This window comes from Lepus europaeus, chromosome 10 (assembly GCF_033115175.1).
Source record: "Lepus europaeus isolate LE1 chromosome 10, mLepTim1.pri, whole genome shotgun sequence".
Taxonomy (NCBI): domain Eukaryota; kingdom Metazoa; phylum Chordata; class Mammalia; order Lagomorpha; family Leporidae; genus Lepus; species Lepus europaeus.
In genome coordinates this window covers 99964127-99989220 of record NC_084836.1, presented here as the reverse complement: position 1 = coordinate 99989220, position 25094 = coordinate 99964127, and the positions used below count along the sequence as shown (strand labels likewise).

At 55.7% G+C, this 25094-nt stretch overlaps 1 protein-coding gene across 3 annotated transcripts; it reads right to left on the bottom strand.

The window, feature by feature from the left end:
- Positions 1–450: 450 nt before the first annotated feature.
- On the bottom strand, positions 451–24013 carry MYLK2 (myosin light chain kinase 2). Of its 3 annotated transcripts, none has more exons than XM_062204001.1 (14): positions 22489–24013; positions 22203–22380; positions 15007–15105; positions 14057–14507; positions 12935–13239; positions 11468–11573; positions 10780–10873; positions 7783–7892; positions 7562–7703; positions 2925–2995; positions 2673–2801; positions 2081–2233; positions 1817–1949; positions 451–547 (listed from the first exon to the last, which is right to left on the bottom strand). In XM_062204001.1, exons 3-14 carry the CDS (start codon positions 15056–15058, stop codon positions 467–469), a joined length of 1827 nt encoding a protein of 608 aa, XP_062059985.1. In that variant the 5' UTR covers positions 15059–15105; positions 22203–22380; positions 22489–24013; the 3' UTR covers positions 451–466. The 3 variants fall into 3 exon arrangements, with proteins under 3 accessions (XP_062059985.1, XP_062059986.1, XP_062059987.1); XM_062204002.1 differs by having other exon boundaries at positions 22289–22380; XM_062204003.1 differs by lacking the exons at positions 22203–22380; positions 22489–24013 and adding an exon at positions 17949–17996.
- Positions 24014–25094: the final 1081 nt, after the last annotated feature.

Here is a 25094-nt window from a genome sequence, read left to right as displayed (position 1 = left end):
TGGCAGCTGGGCCCTAGGAATGGGCCGCCAGGAGCCTCCCGTTCACACCCGCAGAAGCCACACATGCTGGGACCTCCGGCCAGCCCAGCCCAGCACCGCCAGGAGCAAGCCCAGGCTGCGGATGCCCCAGGAGGGGCAAAGCAGGGGCCCCCAGAGCAGTCGGGAAGGGAAGGGAAGGGAAGGGGAGCGGCGGGTCGGCCGTGGAGCCGGGGGTGTGGCTGGTGGGCCAAAGCTCTGTCTGGGGAGGCGTTAGCAGGCTGCATCCAGGCCACACTCCGAGGGGGCGGCTCACGTCGGGGAAGCGCTCACTGCATGGGGGCATGGGGAGCCCCGAGCCTCCCAGCCTGGCGCAGCCTTGTGCTGCCAGCCCGCCCAGGGGCTCTGGCCCGCCTTCTCTGGCTTTCCGGGCTGTGTGGCCTCAGCCCCGGCAAGGAGCGGCTGCGTCCAGGCCTCCGCTGCTCGGGGCTCACACCCCTAGAGCCATCAGTGCCCCGGAGCTGCTGATCTTCTTGAAGCGGTTGGCGGCGCTGACGGCAATGAAGTTTTTCTGGAGGGCGAGGGGCAAGGGAATCCTAGTCAACCCCGGGGCAGGGGAGAAGCTGGGGGTGTCTGAGGTCAGAGGCCAGAGAGGGTGTGGGGCCCCAACCAGCTGCGGGAGGCGCCACGACATGCATCATGGTGCCAGCCAGATCTGAACACGCCACGGCTCTCTGCTCAACCACTCCAACCGGTTTCCCTAGCGCTCCTCACCACGGGGAACAAGTCCCTCCATGGCCTCCACATCCGGTCCCCTCCTTCCTCTCTGACCTCATTCCTGCTTTCTTGCCCAGCCCACTCCAGCCATACTGGCCTCCTACCTGTTCCTCAAAATCACCAACAGTGTTTCTGTCTCAGGACCTTTGCACTGGCCACCCCCTCTGCCTGGAACACTTCCCTCAGTACTGGCATTGCTCACCCCTCACCTCCTTTGGGTATTTGTTCACATGCTCCCTCTTAGGTCTCCCTAAACCCCTGTTTTAAAAGTGCAACCATAGGGCTGGCATTGTGGTGCACTGGGTTAAACCACCACTTGAAATGCCAGCATCCCATATCAGAGCACTGGCTCAAGTCTGACCTCTGTTTGCTGATCCAGCTCACTGCTAATGCACCTGGGAAGGCAGCAGGGGGTGGCAGAAGTCCTTGAGCCCCTGTCACCCAAGTGGGAGACTGGATGGAGTTTCTGGCTTCTGGCTTCAGCCCAGCCCAGACCTGGCTGTTGCAGCCATCTTGGGGGTGAACCAGTGGATGGAGGATCTCTCTCTCTCTCTCTCTCTCTCTCTCTCTCTCCTCCCCCTTCTCTCTGCCACTTTGTTTTTCACATAAATCAATCTTTTAAAAAAAAGCATAAGTGCAACCTCTGCCCTGGCACTCCTCACCCCTGTATTTGGGGGGCAGGGGAACCCCTTGCCGAACCCTTCTAATAACTCTCCAGCTCCCTCCCAGACGAGTGCACAGAGACCAAGAGCCTCTGTGCGCCAGGGCACCACCCTCATTGCCCAGATGCAGTAGCTGCGCGGCAGACATGTGGAAAGGGAAGGAAGGAAGCCTGTGGTGTGGTGGGTCAGAAACGCTGCCCTGAGACCCAGCCCCACACGGACGCCCCCCACCCAGGGGGAGCGGAGGGGAGGGGTGGGCGGAGGTCTGCGCTCCAGGGCACGAGCCAGCCCAGGACACAGAGAAAACTCAGCCCTGTTTTCCAGACAGGGCCAGCCCCGGGCAGCAGGGCTGAGGGGCTGGGGGCTGTGCCAGGACTCCTCCCGCCCCGGCCCCGCGGTACCTTCCAGCGCCTCTTCATGAGGTATTTCTTAAGCAAGATCTGGGATTTGAGACGTCGGTTACAGCGCTTGGCTTTCTCCGCCAGGTTGTTGAGCCAGGGGTGGGCGAGGCACTGGGCAGCGTTCATCCGGGCCCTGTGGGAGGGGACGGGGGCGGGGGTGGTAAGAGAGGGCAATGCGCTGGGAGGCACCACAGCCCTGCGGGCTCCTGGCCCGGTTTCCACCCTGGGAGCGCACGCAGGGTCACGGCCCAGGCCGAGCCTCACCCCTGCTCCTTGACGATGAGGTTGGAGACGAAGTCTTTGGCCTCGTCCGATACAGCCTCGAAGGTCTCCTCGTCGAAGTACCAGTTGCCGGACAGCACGTTGTTTAGGGTCTCGGTGTCATCATCTCCCAGGAAAGGGGAGAGGCCGCTCAGCCTGCGGGGAGGGAATGGCAAGGGGCGGGGTGTGAGTCACCTCCTAGGAGGTCTGAGTCTGGCTGAGTGACTTTGGGCAAGTCAGTTCCCCTCTCTGAGCCTCACTCTTCTCATCTGTAAAATGGGTATGATCATCCCAGCTTCCCTGGGTTACAGTGAGGATGAGGAATGATGAGTGCACAAAAGAATGTGTACTGCCCCTCTGCCCCCTCCCTGGGTTGTCCAAAATGTGTTGTCCAGAGCCCTGAGCTGGGATGCTCTGCCTCTAGGGGCCTTGGTTTTTCCATCTATGTAATGGGTACAAAGTTCCCCTTTCCTGGTTCACCCTAGTATTCCCAACCTCCCGCACTACACCAGAACCCAAAGGCCAGTCTTGGCCTTGACTACCCCCTCACACACTCCCACCCCACCCCTGCAGAGACCCCCCCTTTGGGGCTCACAGCATGTAGGTGATGACCCCCAAACTCCACATGTCTGTCTTATCGGAGATTTGGTCGTAATTCACCACCTCAGGTGACAGGAACTCTGGGGTCCCAAAATTCACCTTGAGCTTCTCGTTGGGGTTATACCTGGGGGTGAGACCAAGGGCTCAGAGCACAGCTCCCGGCCAGTTCCCAAGCACCCTTTTCCCCCACCCCTGCTCCCGCCGACCGCAGGGCTGCCCTGCCCTCTCCCTCCCACCCCGGTGGTACCTCCGTGCCAAGCCAAAGTCAATGATCTTCACCAAATGGCCCGTGGTGTTGACGCACAGGATGTTCTCTGGCTGCGGAGAGAGGTGTGGCCTGGGTTGGCCTCTGACCCAGCTCATGTGCCCTCTGCCACCAGATGCACCCGTCACAGGCTCTCCGAGGGGCAGCCCGGGCTGGCAAGGGGGCAGCTGTCAGAGACCCGCCGGGACTTCCTGCCGCAGGCTTGGATAAGGGTGCTGAAGCCTTGGCCCGAAAGCCCAAGACCTGTAGGTGGGCTCAGGGGGCTTCCCGCCGTTAAAGGCTGTGAGAACACCACCGTTCTAGCAATTTGGAGGCTGGGACTGGGCTGGGAGGCCAGCACAGGCCACCCCCAGAGCCGTGGAGCCCCGGAGGCAGCAGGTCCCCAGAGGCCTGCCGTGGGGAACAGGGGCTCCCGAGGCGCTGGGTGCTCTCAGACGCGCTCCTCCTGTCTCCCCACCTAGCGATGGCAACAAGAAGCTGACAGTCCCCGGCCCTGTGTCGCTGGCTTTCTGCCTGAGAACTCATCAATCCTCATGGATTGTTACCCTGAGTCAAAACTGTTACATTGAGGGGCCGGCATGATGGCGTAGTGGGTAAAGCCTCTGCCTGCAGCGCTGTATCTCATATGGGCGCAGGTTCGAGTCCTGGCTGCTCCACTTCCAATCCAGCACTCTGCTGTGGCCTGGGAAAGCAGTGGAAGATGGCCCAAGTCCTTGGGCCCCTGCACTCACATGGGGGACCTGGTAGAAGCTCCTGGTTTCAGATTGGCCCAACTCTGGCATTTGCAGCCATTTGGGGGAGTGAGCCAGCAGATGGAACATCTGTGTGTGTGTGTGTGTGTGTGTAACTCTGACTTCCAAATAAATAAATAAATCTTTAAAAGAAAACAGTTACTTTGAGAGACAGTTACACCCATTACACCCATCCCCATTTTACAATTGAGAAGACTTGGCCGGCGCCGTGCCTCACTAGGCTAATCCTCCGCCTTGCGGCGCCGGCACACCGGGTTCTAGTCCCGGCTGGGGCACCGATTCTGTTCCGGTTGCCCCTCTTCCAGGCCAGCTCTCTGCTGTGGCCAGGGAGTGCAGTGGAGGATGGTCCAAGTGCTTGGGCCCTGCACCCCATGGGAGACCAGGAGAAGCACCTGGCTCCTGCTATCGGATCAGCACGGTGCGCCGGCCGCAGCGTGCCAACCGCGGCGGCCATTGGAGGGTGAACCAATGGCAAAAAGGAAGACCTTTCTCTCTGTCTCTCTCTCTCACTGTCCACTCTGCCTGTCAAAAAAAAAAAAAAAAAAAAAAAAACAATTGAGAAGACTGAGGTTCTACACAGAAGGGACTTGGCCACAGTCACTCGGCACTCGGTGAGCAAATGACACAGCCAGCATTTGAACTCAAGACTGGAGCTTCAGCACTGGCCTCTGGATGTCCCCCTGCTGCTGCCAGCCAACAGGGACCCACTGTGTACCCCATGGGTAAGCACTGGGGTGGACACGATGCTGCTGGCCATTCCTTCCAGGGCAAGGAGCATCTACTCCCAACCACCGTGTCTAACAAAAGCACCCGGGAGGCACTTGGCCCAGGCTCAGAGGAAACCTATGCCCCAGGCACAGAAAATGCAAGTTACAGCGGGGCGGGTCCTCCCCCCCCCCCCCCCCCCCCGCCGGCCCCGCTGCAGCTCTGCTGTCCTCCCCAGCACACAGAACATGGGCCTAAGCTGAGCTTTCGTGGTTCAGTAGGGACGTCTTAAAGCTCACGACGGCTCCGAGGCAGGAGATTTCATACAAAAACGAGCACCTTCCAAAAAGCCAGAATCCCAGGGCGCACGGGCCATGCAGCTGGGTGCGGATTGCCTGTGATGCCCGGGACAGACAGGAGCTCTCCAGCTCCCCCTGCTGTCCGCCACCCCTGACCTGGCCACTCAACACATTGCCTTTGGTTGTCGGGGCTCTGGTGAGCATGAGAAAGCCCTTTTTAAAAAAACATAAAAAAAAAATTATCTATCTATTCGAAAAGCAGAACAACAGGGCTGGGGTGGGGAGGAAGAGAGAGAGAGAGAGAGAGAGAGAGAGAGAGAGAGAGAGAGATCTACTCGCTGGTTTACTCCGAACGGCCACAGCAGCCACATCTAGGCCAGGCCAAAGCCAGGAGCCAGGAACTCCATCCTGGTCCCCAACCCGGGTGCAGGGCCCACGCCATCCTTCACTGCCTTCCCAGGGGTATCAGCGAGGGGCTGGATGAGGCAGGGCAGCTGGGGCTCCGATCTGGGATCACGGTGTCACAGCGCTGGCTACCCTGGCTGCACTACGGCCCTGGCCCCTGAGAGCCCCTCGAGAAGCGGTCCGTTCCCTCGGGGCGGGACATGGTGTCTTTCCCAGCTCAGCCTGTATCCTACCAAAACAGGAGCAGAAAAGAAAGGCGCCAGGGCCCCTGTGCTGGGGGAAACGCGGCTGACTCAGCCTCGTGGGGAGTCTCTGCGCTCCCAGGGGGCCTCAGCAGCCCCGTAGCTGTGCCCCCCCAGGAACAGGCCTGCCTGGGAGCTGAGGGTCGCCCAACCTACTTGACCGACAAGCATTTTCTTGATGAAAAGCTCATTGCTATCCTGAAACACCCTGGGACACAGAGGCTGCCAATCGTGTTCCCTCGCGGGGCGAGGCATTTTAACTGAGGACCATTCTGCCGCTGAAGAAACCGGCTTCCCTGGGGAAAGGCAGGCGTCCGAGGTCACCGAGCAGGCAGCAGATGCCTCCAGCTCCGCGGAGCGGCCACCACCTGCCCAGGCACTCAGCCATCCCCTGGGAATCGCTCCTGCAGGTTTACGGTTACAGGTCTCTCCGCTATAACTACCCACCCCCACGCAATTCGCTTCCTAGGGCTGTCCTTACCGCCACTCCTGTCCAGGCCCCCCATCACCTCTTGCCCAGCTTAGAACTACAACCTCCTACATTCCCCGCTGCCCCCGGGGCCTTGTGTGGCAGTGGGGGTGCTGACAGCCCCCACCCCGAGCAGGGCAGGTGGCAGAGACGGCAGCATCTCCCTGGCCCGTGTCGGGCCACCTCTGGGAGCCCTGGCCCTCATCTCCTTCTCCAAGATCACCTTGTGTGTTTCTCCGTTACACTCCCATGCTTTTTCCTAACACTTCTTTTTTTTTTTTTTTTTTTTTTTTTTTTTTTTTTTTTTTTGACAGGCAGAGTGGATAGTGAGAGAGAGAGACAGAGAGAAAGGTCTTCCTTTGCCGTTGGTTCACCCTCCAATGGCCGCTGCGGCCGGCTCATCGCGCTGATCCGAAGCCAGGAGCCAGGTGCTTCTCCTGGTCTCCCATGCGGGTGCAGGGCCCAAGCACTTGGGCCATCCTCCACTGCCTTCCCGGGTCATAGCAGAGAGCTGGCCTGGAAGAGGGGCAACCGGGACAGAATCCGGCGCCCCAACTGGGACTAGAACCCGGTGTGCCGGCGCCGCAAGGCGGAGGATTAGCCTGTTAAGCCACGGTGCCGGCTGGCCGTCATTTTCTGATTACCTGTTTCCCCCATTTCGTAGTCCTCGTGATAAAACTCTATGCCTAGCCCAGGGCCTGCCAGCGGCAGGAACCTGGCACGTGCTCATCAAGCCAATGACTCACTACTTGCTAACGGCACTGAGAGTCCACCTCATCCCCCAGCCCTCCCTCAGGACGGCGACCACCTGGCACTTGTGCCTTCCTCGCCTACTCCACACCCCAGGCAGACATCACTCCACTCCAGGCAGCCGCTAGCAGTGGGGGAGCGGAGGTGCGAGACAGAAAGTCTGGCTTCTGCGCCCGTCCTACTGTGTGCACGGGGCTGAGCAGGCTCGCTTCTGCAGTGCCTCCCGTGTGTGCATCGCTGTACTAATGCCACGCCTTTGTGCCAGCACCACCAGGGCAGCAATGAGTATCGATTTTGCTCGCCCTTGGATCTCCACCTCCTAGAACACTGCCCGGCATAAAGGAGGCCCTCAACAAATGTTAGTTGATTTTGAATAAGTGAACACAAGCATCTGTGGCACCTGTCACAGGCCAACACTGCCTGTGTTGAACGTTTGCTTTTCCGACACTTCCGAGCTGCACATGTGTGAGACACAGAGCTTGCGGCTCACGGGGCTGCCACAGGCTCTTCCCACAAACCCCCAGCGCTAGACCAGTGCTTTGTAAAAGCTGGGCCCCTGGCTGGCGCCGTGGCTCAACAGGCTAATCCTCCGCCTTGCGGCGCCGGCACACCGGGTTCTGGTCCCGGTTGGGGCACCGGATTCTATCCCGGTTGCCCCTCTTCCAGGCCACCTCTCTGCTATGGCCCGGGAAGGCAGTGGAGGATGGCCCAGGTCCTTGGGCCCTACACCCGCATGGGAGACCAGGAGAAGCACCTGGCTCCTGGCTTCGGATCAGCATGATGTGCCAGCCGCAGCAGCCATTGGAGGGTGAACCAATGGCAAAAAGGAAGACCTTTCTCTCTGTCTCTCTCTCTCACTATCCATGTCAAAAAAAAAAAAAAAAAAAAAGCTGGGCCCCTGTGTTCGTCTCTCTCCCCTCTTCTATCACTCCATACACCCGTTGAACCCTCGGATGGAAGGTGGCGGGTCCCAGGGGCTCGCCCGCGGCCCGCGTACCTTGAGGTCCAGGTGCAGCACCCGCATCTTGTGCATGAAGAGGATCCCGTCGCAGATCTGCCTGACGAACACCATGGTGTCCACCTCGGTCAGCTGGTAGTCCTCGTCCACGATCCTCTCGAAGAGCTCGCCACCCTCGATGCTGTGTGCACAGAGCCCTGTCCAGGCTTGCCCGGCGCCCGCCGGCAGCTGCCCCGCGCCCACCCCGCGGCCGCACTCACTACTCCATGAACAGCACGATGTCGTGCGGCGTCTCGATGGCCGCGTACAGCTGGATCAGGTTGCGGTGGTTCAGCTGGTTCATGACCTCGATCTCGAGCATCACCATCTCCTGGGGGCCAGGAACGTCAAGGGCACCACCCAGGCGCCCTCACTCCCCGCCTCCACCCTCTCACCACCCTGTGGGCCTCCTCCAGGCTGGGTTCCTTGCCTCCCTTCTCTGCCCAGCCTGTCAACCTGTGTCGCTCCTGCAGGGACACCGTTGCTGTGCCAGCCTCCCTCCTCCTCCTCTCCCTAACAGCGGCGTGCCCGAGGACTCATTCCTCCCTTCATCCCTCGCCTCTCTAGGCTCTATCCCGTCAGGCCCCACTTCTTCCAAATGGCGTTCATTCCAGTGCATAGCTCCCTGTTTGCCATTCCTGTGGGTGTCTAATGGGCATCTCAAATCTATCACATCAGAATTCAAGCCCCGCCCCCGCCCCTCCCCACAGGAGCTCCCCTTAGCCGGCCCCTCAACAGAGGGACACCAGGACAAAAAGTTAGGAGCTATCTTGATTCCTCGCTTCCTCTCACTTCCGCAGGTCCCACACCTAATCCATTAGTAAGTCCTCGACATACTAGATTGTAGGGGCTGGCGCAGTGGCGCAGCGGGTTAAAGCCCCAGCCTGCAGCGCCGGCATCCCACATGGGCGCCAGTTTGAATCCCGAATGCTCTTCTTCTGATCCAGCTCTCTGCTATGGCCTGGGACAGCAGTAGCTGATGGCCCAGTTCTGGCCATTGCAGTCATTTGGCGAGTGAACCAGCAGAATGGAAGACCTCTTTCTCTCTCGGGCTCTACCTCTCTCTGTAACTCTTTCAAATGAATAAAATAATGCTTTAAAAAAATAAAATAAACTGGGCCGGCGCCGTGGCTCAACAGGCTAATCCTCCGCCTTGCGGCGCCGGCACACTGGGTTCTAGTCCCGGTCGGGGCACCGATCCTGTCCCGGTTGCCCCTCTTCCAGGCCAGCTCTCTGCTGTGGCCAGGGAGTGCAGAGGAGGATGGCCCAAGTCCTTGGGCCCTGCACCCCGTGGGAGACCAGGAGAAGCACCTGGCTCCTGCCATCGGATCAGCGCGGTGTGCTGGCCGCAGCGCGCCGGCCACGGCGGCCATTGGAGGGTGAACCAACGGCAAAAAGGAAGACCTTTCTCTCTCTCTCTCTCTCTCACTGTCCACTCTGCCTGTCTTAAAATAAATAAATAAATTAATTAATTAATTAATTAAAAAAATAAAATAAAATAAATTAGGCCACAAATCCAGTAATTTCTCACCTCCTCCACCACTGCCTTCCTAGTCTAAGCCACTAGTATTTGTCACTTTCAGAAAGTATGCAAGCCACTTGTCGCCTTGGTGGGCTGGATCAGCCATGGTAGAGATATTTACACCATGGAAATCGGCCAATGCTATCCCTTTAGGTGTCTTTCCCACCCAGAACCTGTTGTCAAACCCCACGCACCTCACGGCAACCCCAATTACTCCTCTTCTCCCTTTACTCCAGCCCTCCCTTCAGGGCCCAGCAACCCACCCAGCATGGCCCATCAAACCTCAGCTTCAGTGCCTCCTAGCACTTCTCCCTGCCTGACTGCACGTGTGTTGTTTTCTTTAAAAGATAGAAGTCCCTCAGCTCCATCAGGGCAGGGACTTCACTCTTCATTCATTCATTTGAGAGAGAGAGAGAGAGAGAGAGAGTCTCCCACTCGCTGGTTCAGGTCCCAGGGCCGGAGCTGAAGCCAGGAGCCGGGAACTCCATCCAGGTCTCCTACACAGGTGGCAGGAACCCAACCACTTGAGCCCTCACCTGCTGCCTCCCAGGGTCTGCATTCGTGAAAGCTGAATCGGGGGCAGAGTCGGAGCCCAAACCCAGGCCCTCCGATGCAGGAGGTGGGGCACCCCGATGGGTGTCTTAACCGCTAGGCCACACGTCCGCCTCGGAGCAGAAACTCTCTGGGTTCACTGACATTGCCCTAGCACGAGGCACAGTGAGTCGCACAGAAAAAGTCCTCAATAGCTAGCCACTAGGTGAGCACTGAGTACGTTTGGTATTGAAGCGAACCCTGTGATACAGCGGTCAGATGGGATGCAGGCCCTGGCAGGTGGCAGAGAGAGAGGACATGATGACACAGGGAAGTGAGTCCTTCCACCTGTGCTTGGAGCTCCGTGCGGGATTCAGGGCTACAGCTCCCTCGAGGGGCTTCTCCAGCTCCCGCTGGGCTCCGGGCCTTTGCATACCTATCACCTCTGCCCAGGGTGCCCAGAATCTACCTCCCCGCTCGGCTTCCCATGCTATTTCTGGCCCTCAGGCCTTTCCTCCCAGTGTTCCTGCTGCCTGGAACTCTGCCCTCTCCCCTGAGACGTCGCCTCATCCTTCGAAGCCCTCACTCGGGAGACAGCTGGTCCAGGCTGCCTCCCTGCCCCCCCTTTCCTGAGCTGCGGCCCTGGGTGCTCTAGGCTACAGAGTGCCGTCACCTGCTCACAGAGCAGACGCCGCGCGCTGTGAGCCTCCCCCTGCACGCGGGCATTCACTCCTCCAAGTCTGCTCATGGTCTCCTCTCAACCTGGCCCAGGCTGGCGCTGGAGACAAAGCTCCCCACCAGGCTGCTTTACTTTGGCGTCAGCTCCTGAGGGTGGGAACCATATTCACTTCACTTTGGGACCCCAGTGCCCAACACAGGGCCTGGCCCACAGCCCACTCTCATTGCTGTCCGTGGAACTGAAGACCCCTTGCCTAGAAGCGCAAGTCCCCAGACCAGCTCACTGACTGAGCTGTTTGGTTTGTGGGTAGGAGCATCAGGCCCCTGCAGCAGGACTGGCTGTCTGTCCTCTGTCTGCATAGCATCTGCAGTGCAACAAGGCTTCCCCTCCAGGCCCCAGGCTCAGCAGTACAGGTGCAGGGAGGTGAGAGGGGCCTGCTCCCAAGAGTCCTTTGCCCCCCTACAAAGCCACCCCTCCCTCCACTACCTTGTCTTTGGGGGTCTGTTTCTTGATGACCTTGGCTGCCAGCTTGAGGCCCGTGGCTTTCTCTGTGCAGGTGCAGACTGCTCCAAACTTGCCCCTGGAGAGAGAAGAGGCTGGGAGCAAGAGGCCTCCGAAGGGCACAGGGTCCGCAGGGTCCTGGCCCTCCCCATCTTGGCCCCAGGGCCCCTGGTGCCTCTGGCTCCTGCTCTGGGAGATGAAGTGCACATGCCAGCCCACCCTGACTCTCTCCTGAAGCTGGGAGTGGGCTGCCAGGACAATGCTGAAGGCAGGCTCCTTGGAGCTTGCAAACCGTGTACACAGGCTCCTCAGGAGGACAGTCCCCGGATGTGACCCTGAAAGGCTTAGGCCATACAGGAGCCCTCCCTGGGTCCTGGGGGCAGGCACCTTCCCCCAAGGAGGTCAGAGTGGTGTCTGGAATGGAGACAGGCGAATACTGGGCATTTCCAACCGGAAACACTGACTGACCCATGGTGTGTCCGTGTGACAGTGACACTGAGTACATATCAGCACGTGAGAGCTGCATGTAGTGTGTGTGACCACACGGGAGCAAACATGCCCGTGGGCCCTGTCCAAGTGGGCAGTGTCTGGCCCTTGCGTGTAGCCAGGGTGAGGCCTCGGGGGCTAGGCGCTGTCCTGCCTGTGGGTGCTGGCGCGGGCTCCCAGCTCTCACCCGCCCAGCGCCTCCTTGGAGTTCATGCTGAATTCACTGCTGACGTTTCCTGTCCTCAGCTCCACGATGCGGTGGGGAAACGGGGCTGGGGGTGGCGGGCAATCATCTGAGGAGGCAGAGCAGAGCCGTCACGTCAATGTCAAGGGCTGCTGAGGATTCATCTGGGCACCGCCCCTCCTGCCTGGCCTGGGTCCCCTCCGGGAAAGTTCAGTCCACCAAGTGATTCCAGCAGAGGAGGGCTAGCTTCCGACAGCCACCAACACACAATGTGGCCTTGGGAGGCCTCTGCCTCCATCAGGAGTCCCTAGCTTCTGGTAGAATTACGGGGACTGACTGGACTTCTGGGACTCTCCTACATTATAAGGTGTGAGGACTCCATTAAAAATAAACACAGCAGCTACGAAGTGGATCGCGATAGTAGGGTTTCTGTGTTTGAATGGTGACTGGGTTGTTGAACCCACCCACCACCCCCTCTAAATCACCACCAGTAGGTGGCAGGCACTTGGGGCTCACGACCCCGGCCCAGGAACGGAGACATTTGGTGAGGAGGGGCTGCCACCTAGAGGTAAGCATGGGGAACAGCGGGCCTTGAAGGCCCCCAGGCTGAGTCATCGGGAATGGAATCTTTAAAAATAGCAGGGAAGCCGCGCTGGTGATAAATCAGACAGCCTTTGGAGATGGTTCAGGTCCCGTCACCCCGAGGATGTGATTTCTGGGTGGGGCGGGATGGGGCGGGGCGCTGCCGCGGAGAGGAGGCAAGGCTACTGGCTGCCGCCCAGCCGCCAGGTCCTCCCACCCTGTCTGGGTGGCACTGTGCCGCTCACCAGGCCGGCTGGCTGGGCTCCCAGAGCACCTCAGCCTGAGGGGTGGGAGGGGAGGAGTCAGGACACTCTGGGCTCTCCTGACCCCATCTCACCGCTGCTGGCACCTTGCCGTGAGCCCCAAACTCCCCGCGCCCAGTGCCCTTGCTGCCAGCTAGAATTCCAGCCCCTCGTCTAATCGCCAGCCAAGCCCACTCCATGGTCCTCCCAGCCTCCTTGGTCACTGCCCCCACACATGAACCTTCTGTGGCTCCCAGAACCACCACAACCCCTATCCCCCCAAAGTCTGACATGTGAGCCCTCGCAGCAGTCGATCCCAGATTCCACCACCCAGGTGGGAGTCTGTGCTGCTCCAATAACTTCCCTGAGTTTGGGGTTTTTTTGGTCCCATGTTAGCCAAAGCAAAAGAAAATCTAAAGTGATCACTGGAGTCAGGCAGCCCCAACAGGCTCAAGTGCACACTTCTGGGTGCTGTACTTCCTCTTTCCCATATATCAAAGGAAATACTCCTGGAATTGTCAGCTCAGGGAGGCCCAGCTCAGGGCCGCTCAGCACTCCGAACAGCCAGACTCAAGGGTGGACCCCTCCCCTCCCCTCCCCTCCACGTGCCCCAGGGCTGTCCCAGCCCCCAGCTTCCTTGGCCTACCTAAAATCTGGAAGCAGTCCTCCTCTCTGGCTGGGAGACAGAGGGCCTGCCCCACCTCCGAGCTTGGTCTCTCTGAGGGAACAGCCTGGAACTCGATCCCCCTTGAGGTGTCCCCTTGCACCTTAGCCTGGTCAGCCTGGCCTGGGGCTTTCTCTCCTGCTTCCTTCTGGCTCTCTGCCAGCAAGTCCACCCCTCCTTCTGCCTTGGCTGGTCCGGGGTCGGTGGGGCCGGGGGTTGCGGGCACCCCTTCAAAGATGAGCTCTGATGCCTCGCTGAGGGGCTTCTGGGCCGGCAGCTTCTCGGTGCTGGAAGGCGAGAACACAGAAGTGAAGACCCCAGCCCCGCGGCCCTGCCTGCCATCTGGAGCTGATGCAGACCTGGCCCCAGAGGCTGGGGAGATGCATCCAAGTTCGCTTTGCATAGAATCAAGGAAGGTCAACACCGTTCCCAGCCGACTGTTAATACTCGTAGAGATCACCAGTAGCTGCGAAGAGGGTGGTTCAGATGGGTAACCAGCATGTGGAGACAAATAAGAAGTCAGGCACTCTTAATTCAGAAAGTCAGTGGCAATGAAACTGATACTACGCAATTATCAACCTGATAAAGTAAGCATCACTGTTGTCACTTACAGCAGATCAGTGCAAGCAGGAAGTATAGCTGATTGCATCCTGACACCCGTGCTGTACTGAGATTATGAACGTGCCAGCAATTATCCACCTGGCTAGTCACCAGTCACCTTTTCCTATTGTGCCAATAATTACATTAAGAAGAAGGCTTACCCTTTCTTCCTGACAGATCAGCCCTACCCTTGGCTAGCCCCAAGTCCACGGGCAAAGAGGAACCTCTGGGCCCCCACTGCCTGCAGAGGAGGAGTCAGCATAGGGGTCTTTGAAGACCTCTCCTGTCTGACCTGCCAGGCCTTGGTGAACCATTGTGAAGTTCTGGTTCCGGCAGGTGGCCCAGCCAACACCCAGGACAAAGGCGTTCTGACCAAAAAACGTCAGAACCACCCTCCCCGGCACTGAATGTGACGACAGCGATGCCCATAACAGGGGAACTAAGCAGGGCCCCAGGGACAGAGCCGGGGGACCCCCTCCCCGCTCCCAGGCAGGGGGCATTCACCTTGTGATGATGGCGGGGCAGCTGGGGCTGTGTAGAAACGCGGGTGAGCCTCTCCTGGTGGCGGCTTGGCCCTCTGCTACCTTCTTGCCCACCTTGGGCTCTCCTGGGTCCTCGTGGCCCGAGGGGCCTTTCTCGGCCTCTGGCTTCTTCTCGCTGGCCTCGGCCGTCGCAGTCTGCTGGGGCAGGGCCGCTGGCTGCCCGGCACTGCCCTCCGCAGGTGCCTCACCCTGGCTGCCCTCTCCCGCAGGACCCTGGCTGCCGCCGGCTGAGGGTTGGGCTGGGGCAACATCCCCTTCCTCTGGAGCAGGGGTGTTGGCGTCTTTCTTCGGCGTGGATGGATCAGGATCTTCCTTTGTGTCTGAGGGGCCAGGACCCTTCTCTGGGTCTGGGGGAGCAGGGTCTTTCTCCACAGCCGAGGACTCTTCGCCTGCAGCCCCTTCAGGTGCCTCATCTGCAAAGGGAGTGAGACGCCCCTCAGGACGCCAGCCTCCCAGCCCTTGCTCCCCAGCCAGGCAGGGCAGGGGTCAGCTCTGCACCTGGGTCCCCACCCAGGCAACAACTTGCAAATGCTTAGCACACTGCGCCTCAAGGGCCACTTGGTGGTCCCTAGAGACGGGCTCCTAGGACCTTGGCAGCCTCTGTGGGCAGCTTCTGGCCCTCTCGGCGGGCTTGGATCCCCCAGACCCCACCACGCCTTGCCGGGAGTGTTCAGGTGCATCCCCACCGGCTGTCCAGGAAGGCTTCACACCTTCCCCATGTCCCCAGGGAAGACTGCACACAGACCCCAGGCCCAGTCCAGCTCCACCCAGAGATCTTTCTGGTTTCTGGGCTTCCCATATGCCATGCACAAGAACTTGCAGCCCAGCACTCCCACCAAGGAACCTGCCCAACCCTGGATTCAAATGCCCCTTCCCAAACTCCTCCCTCTGTTTCCTGTCCCAGCCTGGCACCTGTTGACAGGCTCTGGATTCCCAGCTCGACTGCTCCGTTTTCTGTCGCCATGAGGCAGGAGGCGTGTGCTTCTGCTTGTCTAACTCAAGTCTTTCTAGCTGCAGAAAGCAGAGTGAGGTGTGTCAGGCTGTCGAATGCTCCTGTTGTCTGGCTGTAGTAAGAGAAGAGGCCAAGGCTACCTGACTGAGAGAGAGGCACCTGGAGCAGAAAGGGGCAACCTGGTGGCCGCCTGTCGTGCAGCGGCTGCTCAGGAGCGGTCCTGGGGCGGTTGTAAGGGATTGGGCCGGGTGGGCAGAGGCGGAGGCAGGGGCATGGGTAGTGGAGGCGGGGACGGAGGAGAGGATCTCTTACACCAGGGGCCATGCAGTTCGGGCTGCCACCACCTGTCACTCTTGGCCCCTATTCAGAGGACACGGCATTCTTCCCACGGCCTGACCAGGGGGAGAACAGTGTTGGAACAAGCAAGAAGAGAAAGGGAGGGGGCACAAGGGGCCCCGGAGGAGCAGCCCTTCCCCTAGGCCTTGCCCAGTGTTCCCGACTTGGACAGGATCAGAGGGGTGCCCTGGAAGAAGAGGGGCTCTCAGTCAGGGCCAAAGGGCAAGACCGTGCCCAGGCTGGGCCCTGGCTCTGCCTATCTGCATGCCACATCTCCCGGGGCTCCCCAGAGCTGCGCAGGCCTAGGGCTTATCACCCCAACCCCAGGGCCCAGCTCTGTGCCCCTGGCATCCGGATCTCCTTGGATCATCTTTGGGTAAGAAATTGTCTCAGGAGCACCTGTTCAACATGTCCATGGGCCTGAAAGCTTTTTCCGTTGAAAAAATCTTTCTCTTGTGCTTCTGGGGAGGTTTTCCGAGGGGCCAGGGGGAGATGTCAGTGCTCTGCGGCCCCACTCTGAGCCCACCTGGTGGCCATGCAGCACTGGCGGGGCACACAGCCGGGGGTGGGGGGTGGGCAGTGGGGGGTGAGGGCAGGGTTTCAGGCCAAGGTGGGACCTGAGAGCTGTGTTCCAAAGGGCCTTCCCTGGCCCAGGGCCTTTCTTTGAGGAGGCCCTGGAGAGCCTGGAGTTGTGGAGACTGCGCGTCTGGGTTCAGGTCCTGCCTGCAAACCAGCCATCGCTGCACTCCGCCCCACACCTCAGCTCCTGCAGCTATCAATGAGCCCAGCAACCCACAGTAGATGAGAGAAAGGAGGGGGATGAGTGAGTGAGCGGGTGTGAAGTGACCTCCAGGGGCAGAAGAGGTGTGCAGACTAGCAGGCAGGGCGTGCTCTCATTTGTGCACAAGGAGGGCATCTTATATGATGCTTGACAGGATAAGCAGAAAAGCGGGGAGCAGCTGAGGGAGGCACCATTTGTGTGCTTTTATTTCTGCGTTTGAGCCATGAGCTATATGAATGGATTGCTATTAAAAATGAATGTGCTTTTCTTAAATGAACAAATGTCAAGGGTTCCTGGCACAAGCTGGCAAAACCAGGGCTGGAGCCCCTTCCCCAGCCTTGAGTCTCTGTGCACGGTGGGACCCTCTTCTCTGGGCCTGGCCCTCCTCTCCTTCATTTCTCCAGGTGACAGCCTCTTCCAGGAAGCAAAAATAGTTAACTACTGCCTATATAGCCCTCACCATGTGCCAGAGCGTGTCCTACGTGCTCTTATGTAGAATCACTCAGGTAAAAATCCTACCAGTGATGTAGGTATCCAAGATGGGGAAACCGAGGCACAGAGAGGTTAAGGAATTCACTCAAAGCCATATGGCTTATAAGGAGATAAAGCGCAACCTGAACCCAGGTTCTCCTAAGGGAAGGGAGCTCCACTCCCAGGTGCCTACTGGCTTTATCTACTTTGTCTTTTTTTTTTTTTTTTAGCGGGAGGTAAAACAGCAAGGTTTATTAGGGAAGGGACCTCCGTAAGGCGGATGGGCACCTCTCCAGACAGAGCCTGAGAGACTGGGGGGGGGGGGGGAGGCAAGGAGTGAGGTTACATGGTTGAGTAGAGATTACACCTGACCAGGCCAGGTGGGCGACTCAGCAGAGAGGCAGAGGGCTGAGCGCGCAGTCTGGTTGAGGCCAGGGGTTTTTAAGGAGATGGGTCTTTGTCTTCATACACTTCCTCCTGAAACAAAGGACTTTATGGGTGCAAATGTTAAGAAGCTTCTCCCTGAGTTTTGCAAATTATCTACCTTGTCTTTAGGCATCATCTTGGTAGCAGCTCTACAATGAGCAGTCATCCTATTTTCCACTCAACAAGAAAGGAATTGAGCAGGAGCTTCCATCCTCAAAGCCTAAAGTCTCCGCTTTTCCTAAAACTCCCCAGCCTGTGCCCCTCCCCTTCTCTGCTGGGTACTCCTTGTGGATCCTGTAGTGTTCTAAAGGTCGAAATGTTGCCCACCCACACGTATTGTTAGGGTCTCCTAGTGCACTGTTCGTTTGTCCCCACAGGATGTTTAGTTTAGTTTCAACTGTTGGACCCTGCCTCCTCCCCCAGGCTGAGTCCCAGGCTGATCCCACTGTCTGGGAGCCCCCCAGGGGCGGAGCTGTCCAATGCTCGTGTGAGCCCAGCATAGACCGGCAAAGCTCTGTCGTGGGTTTGTGGGATTACTTCCCCACAGTGGTCCTTGCATCCCCTTTGTCTCACTGTGCTAATCAATACCAATCACTTACTGAGTGAGTGCCCACTAAGGGCCAGGCCTGGCCAGGCTAAGGGCTTGATTCGTTCAGCTCCCTGGATCCCCACATGGCACTCCAGGGGCCAAGTGTTAGACCCCTGTGCAGATGTGGGAGCTGATGCTCACAGAGGGGGTCTTATCCCCGAAGTCACACAGATGGTGAGCAGCTTCAGACCACCCAATTCCAATCCAGAGCCACCTCTGAAAGAGACCAAACTCCAGGCCAGGACAACTAAGAGGCGTTTGTGTGGTGCTACTGTTGTTACTGATTCCCAACAACTTACTTAATTGTATTCCTACGAAAACAGGCCTGGGGTGGGCAACTTGCTGAGTGTCCATCACAGTCCCTCCAACAGCCCTGCTCTGTAAGGGTTAGGGCTCCACCAGGGAAGCTCGCGGGCACCAACTGTGAGAACGGGCAGAGGTTTTCAGCTGTTTCTTCATCTGTAAGACAGGCACCTGCCTCACACTGGGAGGAACATGAAGTATTTAGGACAATGTGTGGGTGCAGACTAAGTGCTCTGAAAATGTCAGCTAGTCCATCCCCATTTCATAGATGTGACAGGAAGACTGAGTTATAGGCAACGTCAGAGTTGGCACTGGAACCATTTAACTAACCCAAGGCTCACCTCATAACCACTCTGCCCATTGCCTCCTTCCCAGGGTCGCCAGCACACGTGTGTAGAGCGCCGGGCATGATACCTGCAGTGGTGGTCGGGGGGAGTCTAATGCTGTGGACATAGTAGGTAGAGGGTTCAGTTGTTCCTGCCAGTGTCCCCATTGTGCCTTATGCCGGGATAGGAGGCTGGCCTGGTTCCGGAGCCCTGGGATTGCCCGCTGCAGGCAGCTGCTCCCTGGGAGTTCCCAAGCTGCTTCTCCGGGCTCTCCTGGAGGCACAGGGAAACCTCCTCCACCCAGCTAGGGGCTGCCAGAGCCCCTGCCCACCCTTGAGCAGGGGCTTTCCCGCCTGCACCAGCTGTGCAGACAGCCTCTCCAGGGTGCAGGGCGGGCAGTGGGGCAGTGCCAAGGCCAATTAAACTTGCCAGTGGAATTAAGGTCAGCAGGATGCAATTATGTCTGTTGGATTTAACAAGGCCAGAGAGAAGGTTTCTCCAGCCAGAGTTCACGGCTCCTTAGGCCCCATGCCCTGGGAGGCTCTGCCTTCCAAGAGCGTGAGCTCCGAGGCTCATCCATCTGTTGGGAGTGGAGGGGTTAACGCCACCCGAGCCCTGCTTCCCTGGCTCCAGAGAGGAAACCAGTCGAGCCAAGAGGCTTTAAAAGGACCTGCTGAGAGGAGACTTTCCCTGCCTGACCCTTTCCCTGCTCTGTGATGGAAAATCCAAGGAGTTGAGCAACCTTTCCGACTCCAAAGAGAGTAGCCAACTCCCCTCACAAATTTCCTCTGGTGGGAGGAGCACTCGGGCTGTCACCAGCCAGTTGCTTTCTCTTGCCCTCTCCCACCCTGCACCCTGGACCCCGGGCCTTGGCAGAGCCTGGTAGGTCTCTGGAAGAGCCCTTCCCACCAAGGCTGATAAGCAGAGATCTGTGGGTATTCTGAGGAGCAAATTGAACAGAGATTTCTCTGGAAGGCCAGCTGATACACTGTTCCATCCCAGAATTGTAATATTATTGCTAAGATTAGTTACTATGTGCTCTACTTTGTGACAAAGACCAAACTGGTTACTTTGGAGTCACAGAGATGAAGCTGGGGAAAGCTATAGCATCTCTACGTATTGCATTTTTTGGTATAAAAATTATTTTAGAAAATCCCTAGGGTAGGATCCTTTTTGTTACTTGGAAGGTTGCAAATGGGCATATTGACAGGTGACACAACGAAGATGACTCTTACTGTCTGGATTTTCCTTTTTTGAATGACCATTTATAACCGTCAGACTGATAATTCAAACCATTTAGCAATGTGCACACATTCAAGACAGAAAATGGTGAGGTGACGAGACAGGAACCAGTGAGGGACTTCACGAGCAGACTTGGGGACTGTGCATCAGGGATGACTTCTCAGTGCCTGAGCCCCCAGAGGGACTGGAATGAAGCCTCTTTGGAACGAGGCCAGAGGAATCTCTTTATGACCAGCATTTCAGGTGATTCATGCATGCCCAAGTTCAAGAACTGCCTGGTCAGTGGGTCCAGCTAACTGGAAAACATCTCAAGCCTTGAAAAAGGACCAGCTTTAAGGCACTCTTACTAAGAGTCACCCTTTTGCAAGATGGTAGAGAGCTTCAAAGACACATATCCCTATGGACTGGAGACACACTTCTCAATCTGGATGCACACTGGAAATACCTGGAGAGCCTGTATAGCCCCTGAAGCTGAGCTCAGCCCAATTAAATCAGAACATAGGAAGATGAGGCCCAGAATACTGCTATTTTTTAAATCTTCCTAGAAGATTCTAAGATGCGGTCAGGGTTGAAAGTCACTGTCTGAGGCTTTCCCAGGACAGGAACTTCATCTAGTTTTCCTGGAATGCCACCCACATGTAGGGACAAAGCTGTGCACACAGATGTTCCTTCTGGCTTATGTTGACTGTGCCTACCATCCCCACATCTCAGACTCTGGGATTCCGGATACCAGCTCAGAATAGACAGGGACTGTGGCACATTCAACTTTCTCAGGTAGCTATTACAGGAAGCAGTGTTACTGTGGTTCAGCATTATTAGCTGGTAACATTTACTGTGCGTGCACCATGTGCCAAGCACAGGTATTAACTCCTGTCATCTTCACTGCACCCTTATGAAGAAAGTATCACAATCACTCTCATTCCTAAGAGGAAACCAAGCCACAGAGGACCACCTCATCCAAGGTTTCAGAGCAGTAAATGGAGGGTTAATTTTTTGGGTCCAGAGCCCTCATGCTTAATTACTATACCATTCCAAAATAATATCTACAAAAATTAAATTTATGAGTGAATGAAAAATAATTAAACAATGTTATAAACTTGGTTTCCCCAAGGCTCAGAATTCACTATGTGCTCTATAATATTTAAGAATAAACACTCTGGGGCCAGCACTGTGGTGCAGCGGGTTAATGCCCTGGCCTGAAGTGCCGGCATCCCATGTGGGCACTGGTTTGAGACCCAGCTGCTCCACTTCTGATCCAGCTCTCTACTATGGTCTGGGAAAGCAGAAGATGGCCCAAGTCCTTAGGCCCCTGCACCCACGTGGGAGACCCAGAAGAAGCTCCTGGCTCCTGGCTCCTGGCTTCAGATTGGTGTAGCTCCAGCCATTGTGGCCAATTGTAACTCTTGATTTTCGAATAAATACATCTTAAAAAAAAAAAAAAAAAAAAAAAAAAAAAAAAAAAAAAAAAAAAAACAACTCTGGGGTTGGTGCTGTGGCTCAGCGGGTTTTAGCCCCTGCCTGCAGCACTGGCATCCCATATGGTTACCAGTTCGAGTCCCTGCTAACAGCCCAGGAAAGCAGCGGTAGATGGCTCAAGTGCTTGGGCCCCTGCACCCATGTGGGAGACTCGGAAGAATTTCCTAACTTTGGCCTGGCCCAACCTCAGTCATTGCACCATTTGGGGAGTGAATCAGCAGATGGAATATCTCTCTAACTCTGCCTTTCAAATAAATAAATAAATAAATAAAACTTAAAAAAAAAATGCTCCTGCTTTAAGCAGGCCATAAAATAATGGGAACCAAGACCAGCCCCTCCTTCCCTCCTCCTCCTCCTCCCAGATCCCAGCCCAATGTCTGCAGCATAAACAGCAAAGCCAAAAATAGCAACCTAATGACGTCAGAGGAACAAGGTCATCTGAAAATTGCCCACAGTCACTGGATACCTCTCTATAGGATCAAGTAGCAAGAGGGTACCCCAGGCTGGTGCAGCTGTTCCAAGAACAGGAAATGTCCCAGGAGCAGACTTGGGAGCACCACTGCATGAAAGCAGAAGTAGCAGGGGTAGAAGACACACAGACACATCAAAGAATAGAAGCAAGATTGAGTGCAGGGCAGAGACCCAGGAGTTAGGAGTAATTTGAGTTTATCTGCACTAGAAGTCACTCCCATCACACGATCCCAGGAAATAGCTCAAGTGCGGAATGTGTCCTGTGCTGTTGCACAGAACAGCTTCCCGGTCTGCCATGATGCTATTTATAGAACCCCAGGTCCATTTGCTATTACTGGATTACCCTAAGAACCAGGAGGTACGTGGCAAACTCTGAGGGCCCTGTCTGGGATAGAGGGGCATTCAAGTAAAGGGTGAGGAGTGGGCCCGGGCAAAGCACCTTGACCACCTGCTGAGGCTGTGGCTTAATTGACTGGCAGTTCCCACATCCCCAGCAGGAACCTAAGAATCCAACCCAGTCTGCTGTGCTGACTGCAGTTAAAGTGAGGACAGTGCGTCTGCCTCTCAGCCTCCAGGAAGCTTAGCTGGTGGTTCCCTCAACAAGATCACGCACTCAGCGAGTGCTCCAGCTCACAACCGAGAGGCCGAGAGGCCGAGAATGGAGCTCCTGAGAATGCCCCTCCCCTGGAGCAGGCTCTGCTCAACGGTTACAAACTGGTGTGGTAGAAAAGGTACCTGGGGGCAGACAGACTTGGGTCTAAATTCTGATCCTGGCACATGTTAGTAGTGTGACTTTGGGTAAGTTCACTTCAACTCCGAACCTCAGTCTCTCCTCATCTGTCATCTGACTTGTTGGAAGGACACACGGAAAAAGCTTCTTCTCTCCATCTTCACTCTGCGAATGGAGTCTTGGCTGAGGAGATAAAATACCTGCTCAATAAACTCAGCAGCTGTCCTAACACAAACAGACTCTACAAGGCGACTTCCCAGAGAGTCATGGAGGTACGGAACGTGTTCTCACCCTCAGGTGGATTCCTGGTAGGTGTGGGAGCTGATGGCACAGGAGAGAGCAGCTGGCTCGCCGGCCACCAGGACCCGGACAGGGAGACCACTATTGGGACTTGGAGGCTCCTCTCTGGCACAGTGCTCCTCGCCTTCGGGCACGTGTTGTCGTCTCTGTAGGCCCTACACCACCAGTGTCTGACTCAGCAGAACTGCAGTGGGGGCGAAGAGGATGCATTTTAAGTTCCAGGTGTCGCTGCTGATGTGCAGACCACACCAGGAGGACCAGCGCTCCTACAGGAAAGTCCTGGCCCAAGATGTCCACCTTTGAGTTCCTACTCTTGGTCACGAGGTCTCTAGGTGGTAGCCAACAGCAATGTTCTGGCATGTGTGAGGAAAGCAGAAACACTCCGATTCAATCAACAGTCAGCTGAAGTTCTGAAGAGAAGAGATGCATAGTTAAGTCAGGAGCGAAGGAGGGAAATGCTGACAGCCCCTCCCAGCTCCTAGCTGACTTCTTGCTCTGCTGTTTGTTTCTTGCATTAGATTGCTGCAGCACAAACTACCACAAAAAGAGAAAAAAAAAGGCTAATGTGTACATAGTAAGGAAAGCCCAAAAAAGGTCACCCAAATCTCAGTGCACCTACAAGGTAGACATCAACCTCTAGATAGTGGGAATGAGACTTTTACAAGCTCAACTGAAATCCATCCCTCACCTCTCTTACTTGCACAAACTCCCATGAGCCTCCCTTCCTATGCAGAGAAACCTCCTTGTTCCTTTCAGCTGCCTGTTACCTAGCATCTGCTGAACTTCTGCCACGTTGTTAGTTGTGGGTGAAAAACAGGGGCTTCTGGCAACCTCTGGTGACACATACCCACTGACAATATCGAAGCATGGTCACCCTGAGTCACACCAGCCAACAGGGGTGACCAGCAGTCACCAGTGCTGTCCACAGTGCCTCTGTATCTCTTTAAAGCTAGGTAAATTCTCTACTGAACAAGAGGAAAAAGAAGAACAAGGTCCAGAGAATTCAAATGACACACTCAAGTTCACAAAGCTACCAGCAGCTCCCCGATTCCTGATCTATGGTTTACCCAATTAAATAATTTGTTGTTCCTCCTGAGCCCTGCACCAATTATACAAAAACAATATCCAGGTCTCCTTGACCATAAATACTAAAAACCTACTAGCAGTGGAGAGACAGAAAAGGAATAAGGCAAGGAACCAGCTTTACTGCGATGTCCTTGAACTGTCTCTACCAACAGAAAGACCACTTCCAGGAAAAGAAATCACATTTTGGTCAGATATGGGAGCAGGGGGGGGGGGGATACTTCTTTGTTATAGTCTGTAAAACAAACGGTCATCAGCCAGTTCCAAGGTCAAGAGAACCATCAGAAAATATGTGTGCATGTCAGAGGACAACATTATTCAGGGATTAGTCCCCTGGAGTGATCTGGGCTGGATCTCTGCTTCCAGAACATTTGGAAAGTCCTCAACAAGAAAGCATACTGGTCTCCAACATATTTTTCATTAAAGTCCACAGGGAAATCCAAGGACAGGAAAGCTTGCTGGCAAGAGGTACCTTCTTGTAGTGACTGAGTGGTTGGCATAGAAAAAATATAAATATGAAAGTAGGGTTATTATAGCTTAAACAAATTGCCTGAAAAATTTTGAAAATGTTTAAATTGAAGGAGCCTCACTCATCATTCTGACTCAGTTTTATTTGAGAGATGTGGAAATTCAGGTCTAGAAAGGTACCTTATTAAAAGTCACTCAGCATGTCAATGACAGAAGCCATATTACAATCCCAACTCCATTTTGCCCAAAACACATCACAGCCTCAACTGGAATTAAGCAAGATAGTCTTCTTTCAAATCCGATCTGAAGGCTTAGAGACAACAAATTCTTGTGTAGATTCATTAGAAAAGCTTTGCTAAATGCCAAATAACTTTTGCAGAGGCAGAGCCTGTAATATTTACATTATACCAGCCAAAAAGAGCTTTCCATTTGTCAATGTAATGTCATTGTGCTTTGGGGATTGTATTTACTTTTGAGCTTATATTTTAATTTCAAAGATCAACTGATATGTGGTTAAAAAACAGTCATTTAAAATTTAGATTCAGACAGGACACATTAAGGGAAGCAAATACGCACAATTCTGTCCTACGACAAAAATTCTTTGCAAAATAAGCACTGAGGAGAAGCAAACATAAAACAATGGAGGAGACAGGCGGTGTGGCATTAATGGGTTAAGCTGCTGCCTGTAATGCCTGCATCCCATATGGGCACTGGTTGGAGTCCAGGCAGCTCTACTTCTGATCCAGCTCCCTGATAATGACCTAGGAAAGCAGTGGAAGATGGTCCAAGTGCTTGGGCCTTTGCACTTCTATACTTATGTGGGAGAACTGGATGAAGCTCCTGGCTCCTGGCTTCATCCTGGCCCAGCCTTGGCCATTGCGAGCATTTGGGGAGTGATCCGCCAGATGGAAGATCTCTCTACCTCTCTCTGTAACTCTGCCTTTCAAGTAAAATAAAATAAATCTTTTTTATTTATTTATTTATTTTGACAGGCAGAGTGGTGAGAGAGAGAGAGAGAGAGAAATATCTTCCTTTACCGTTGGTTC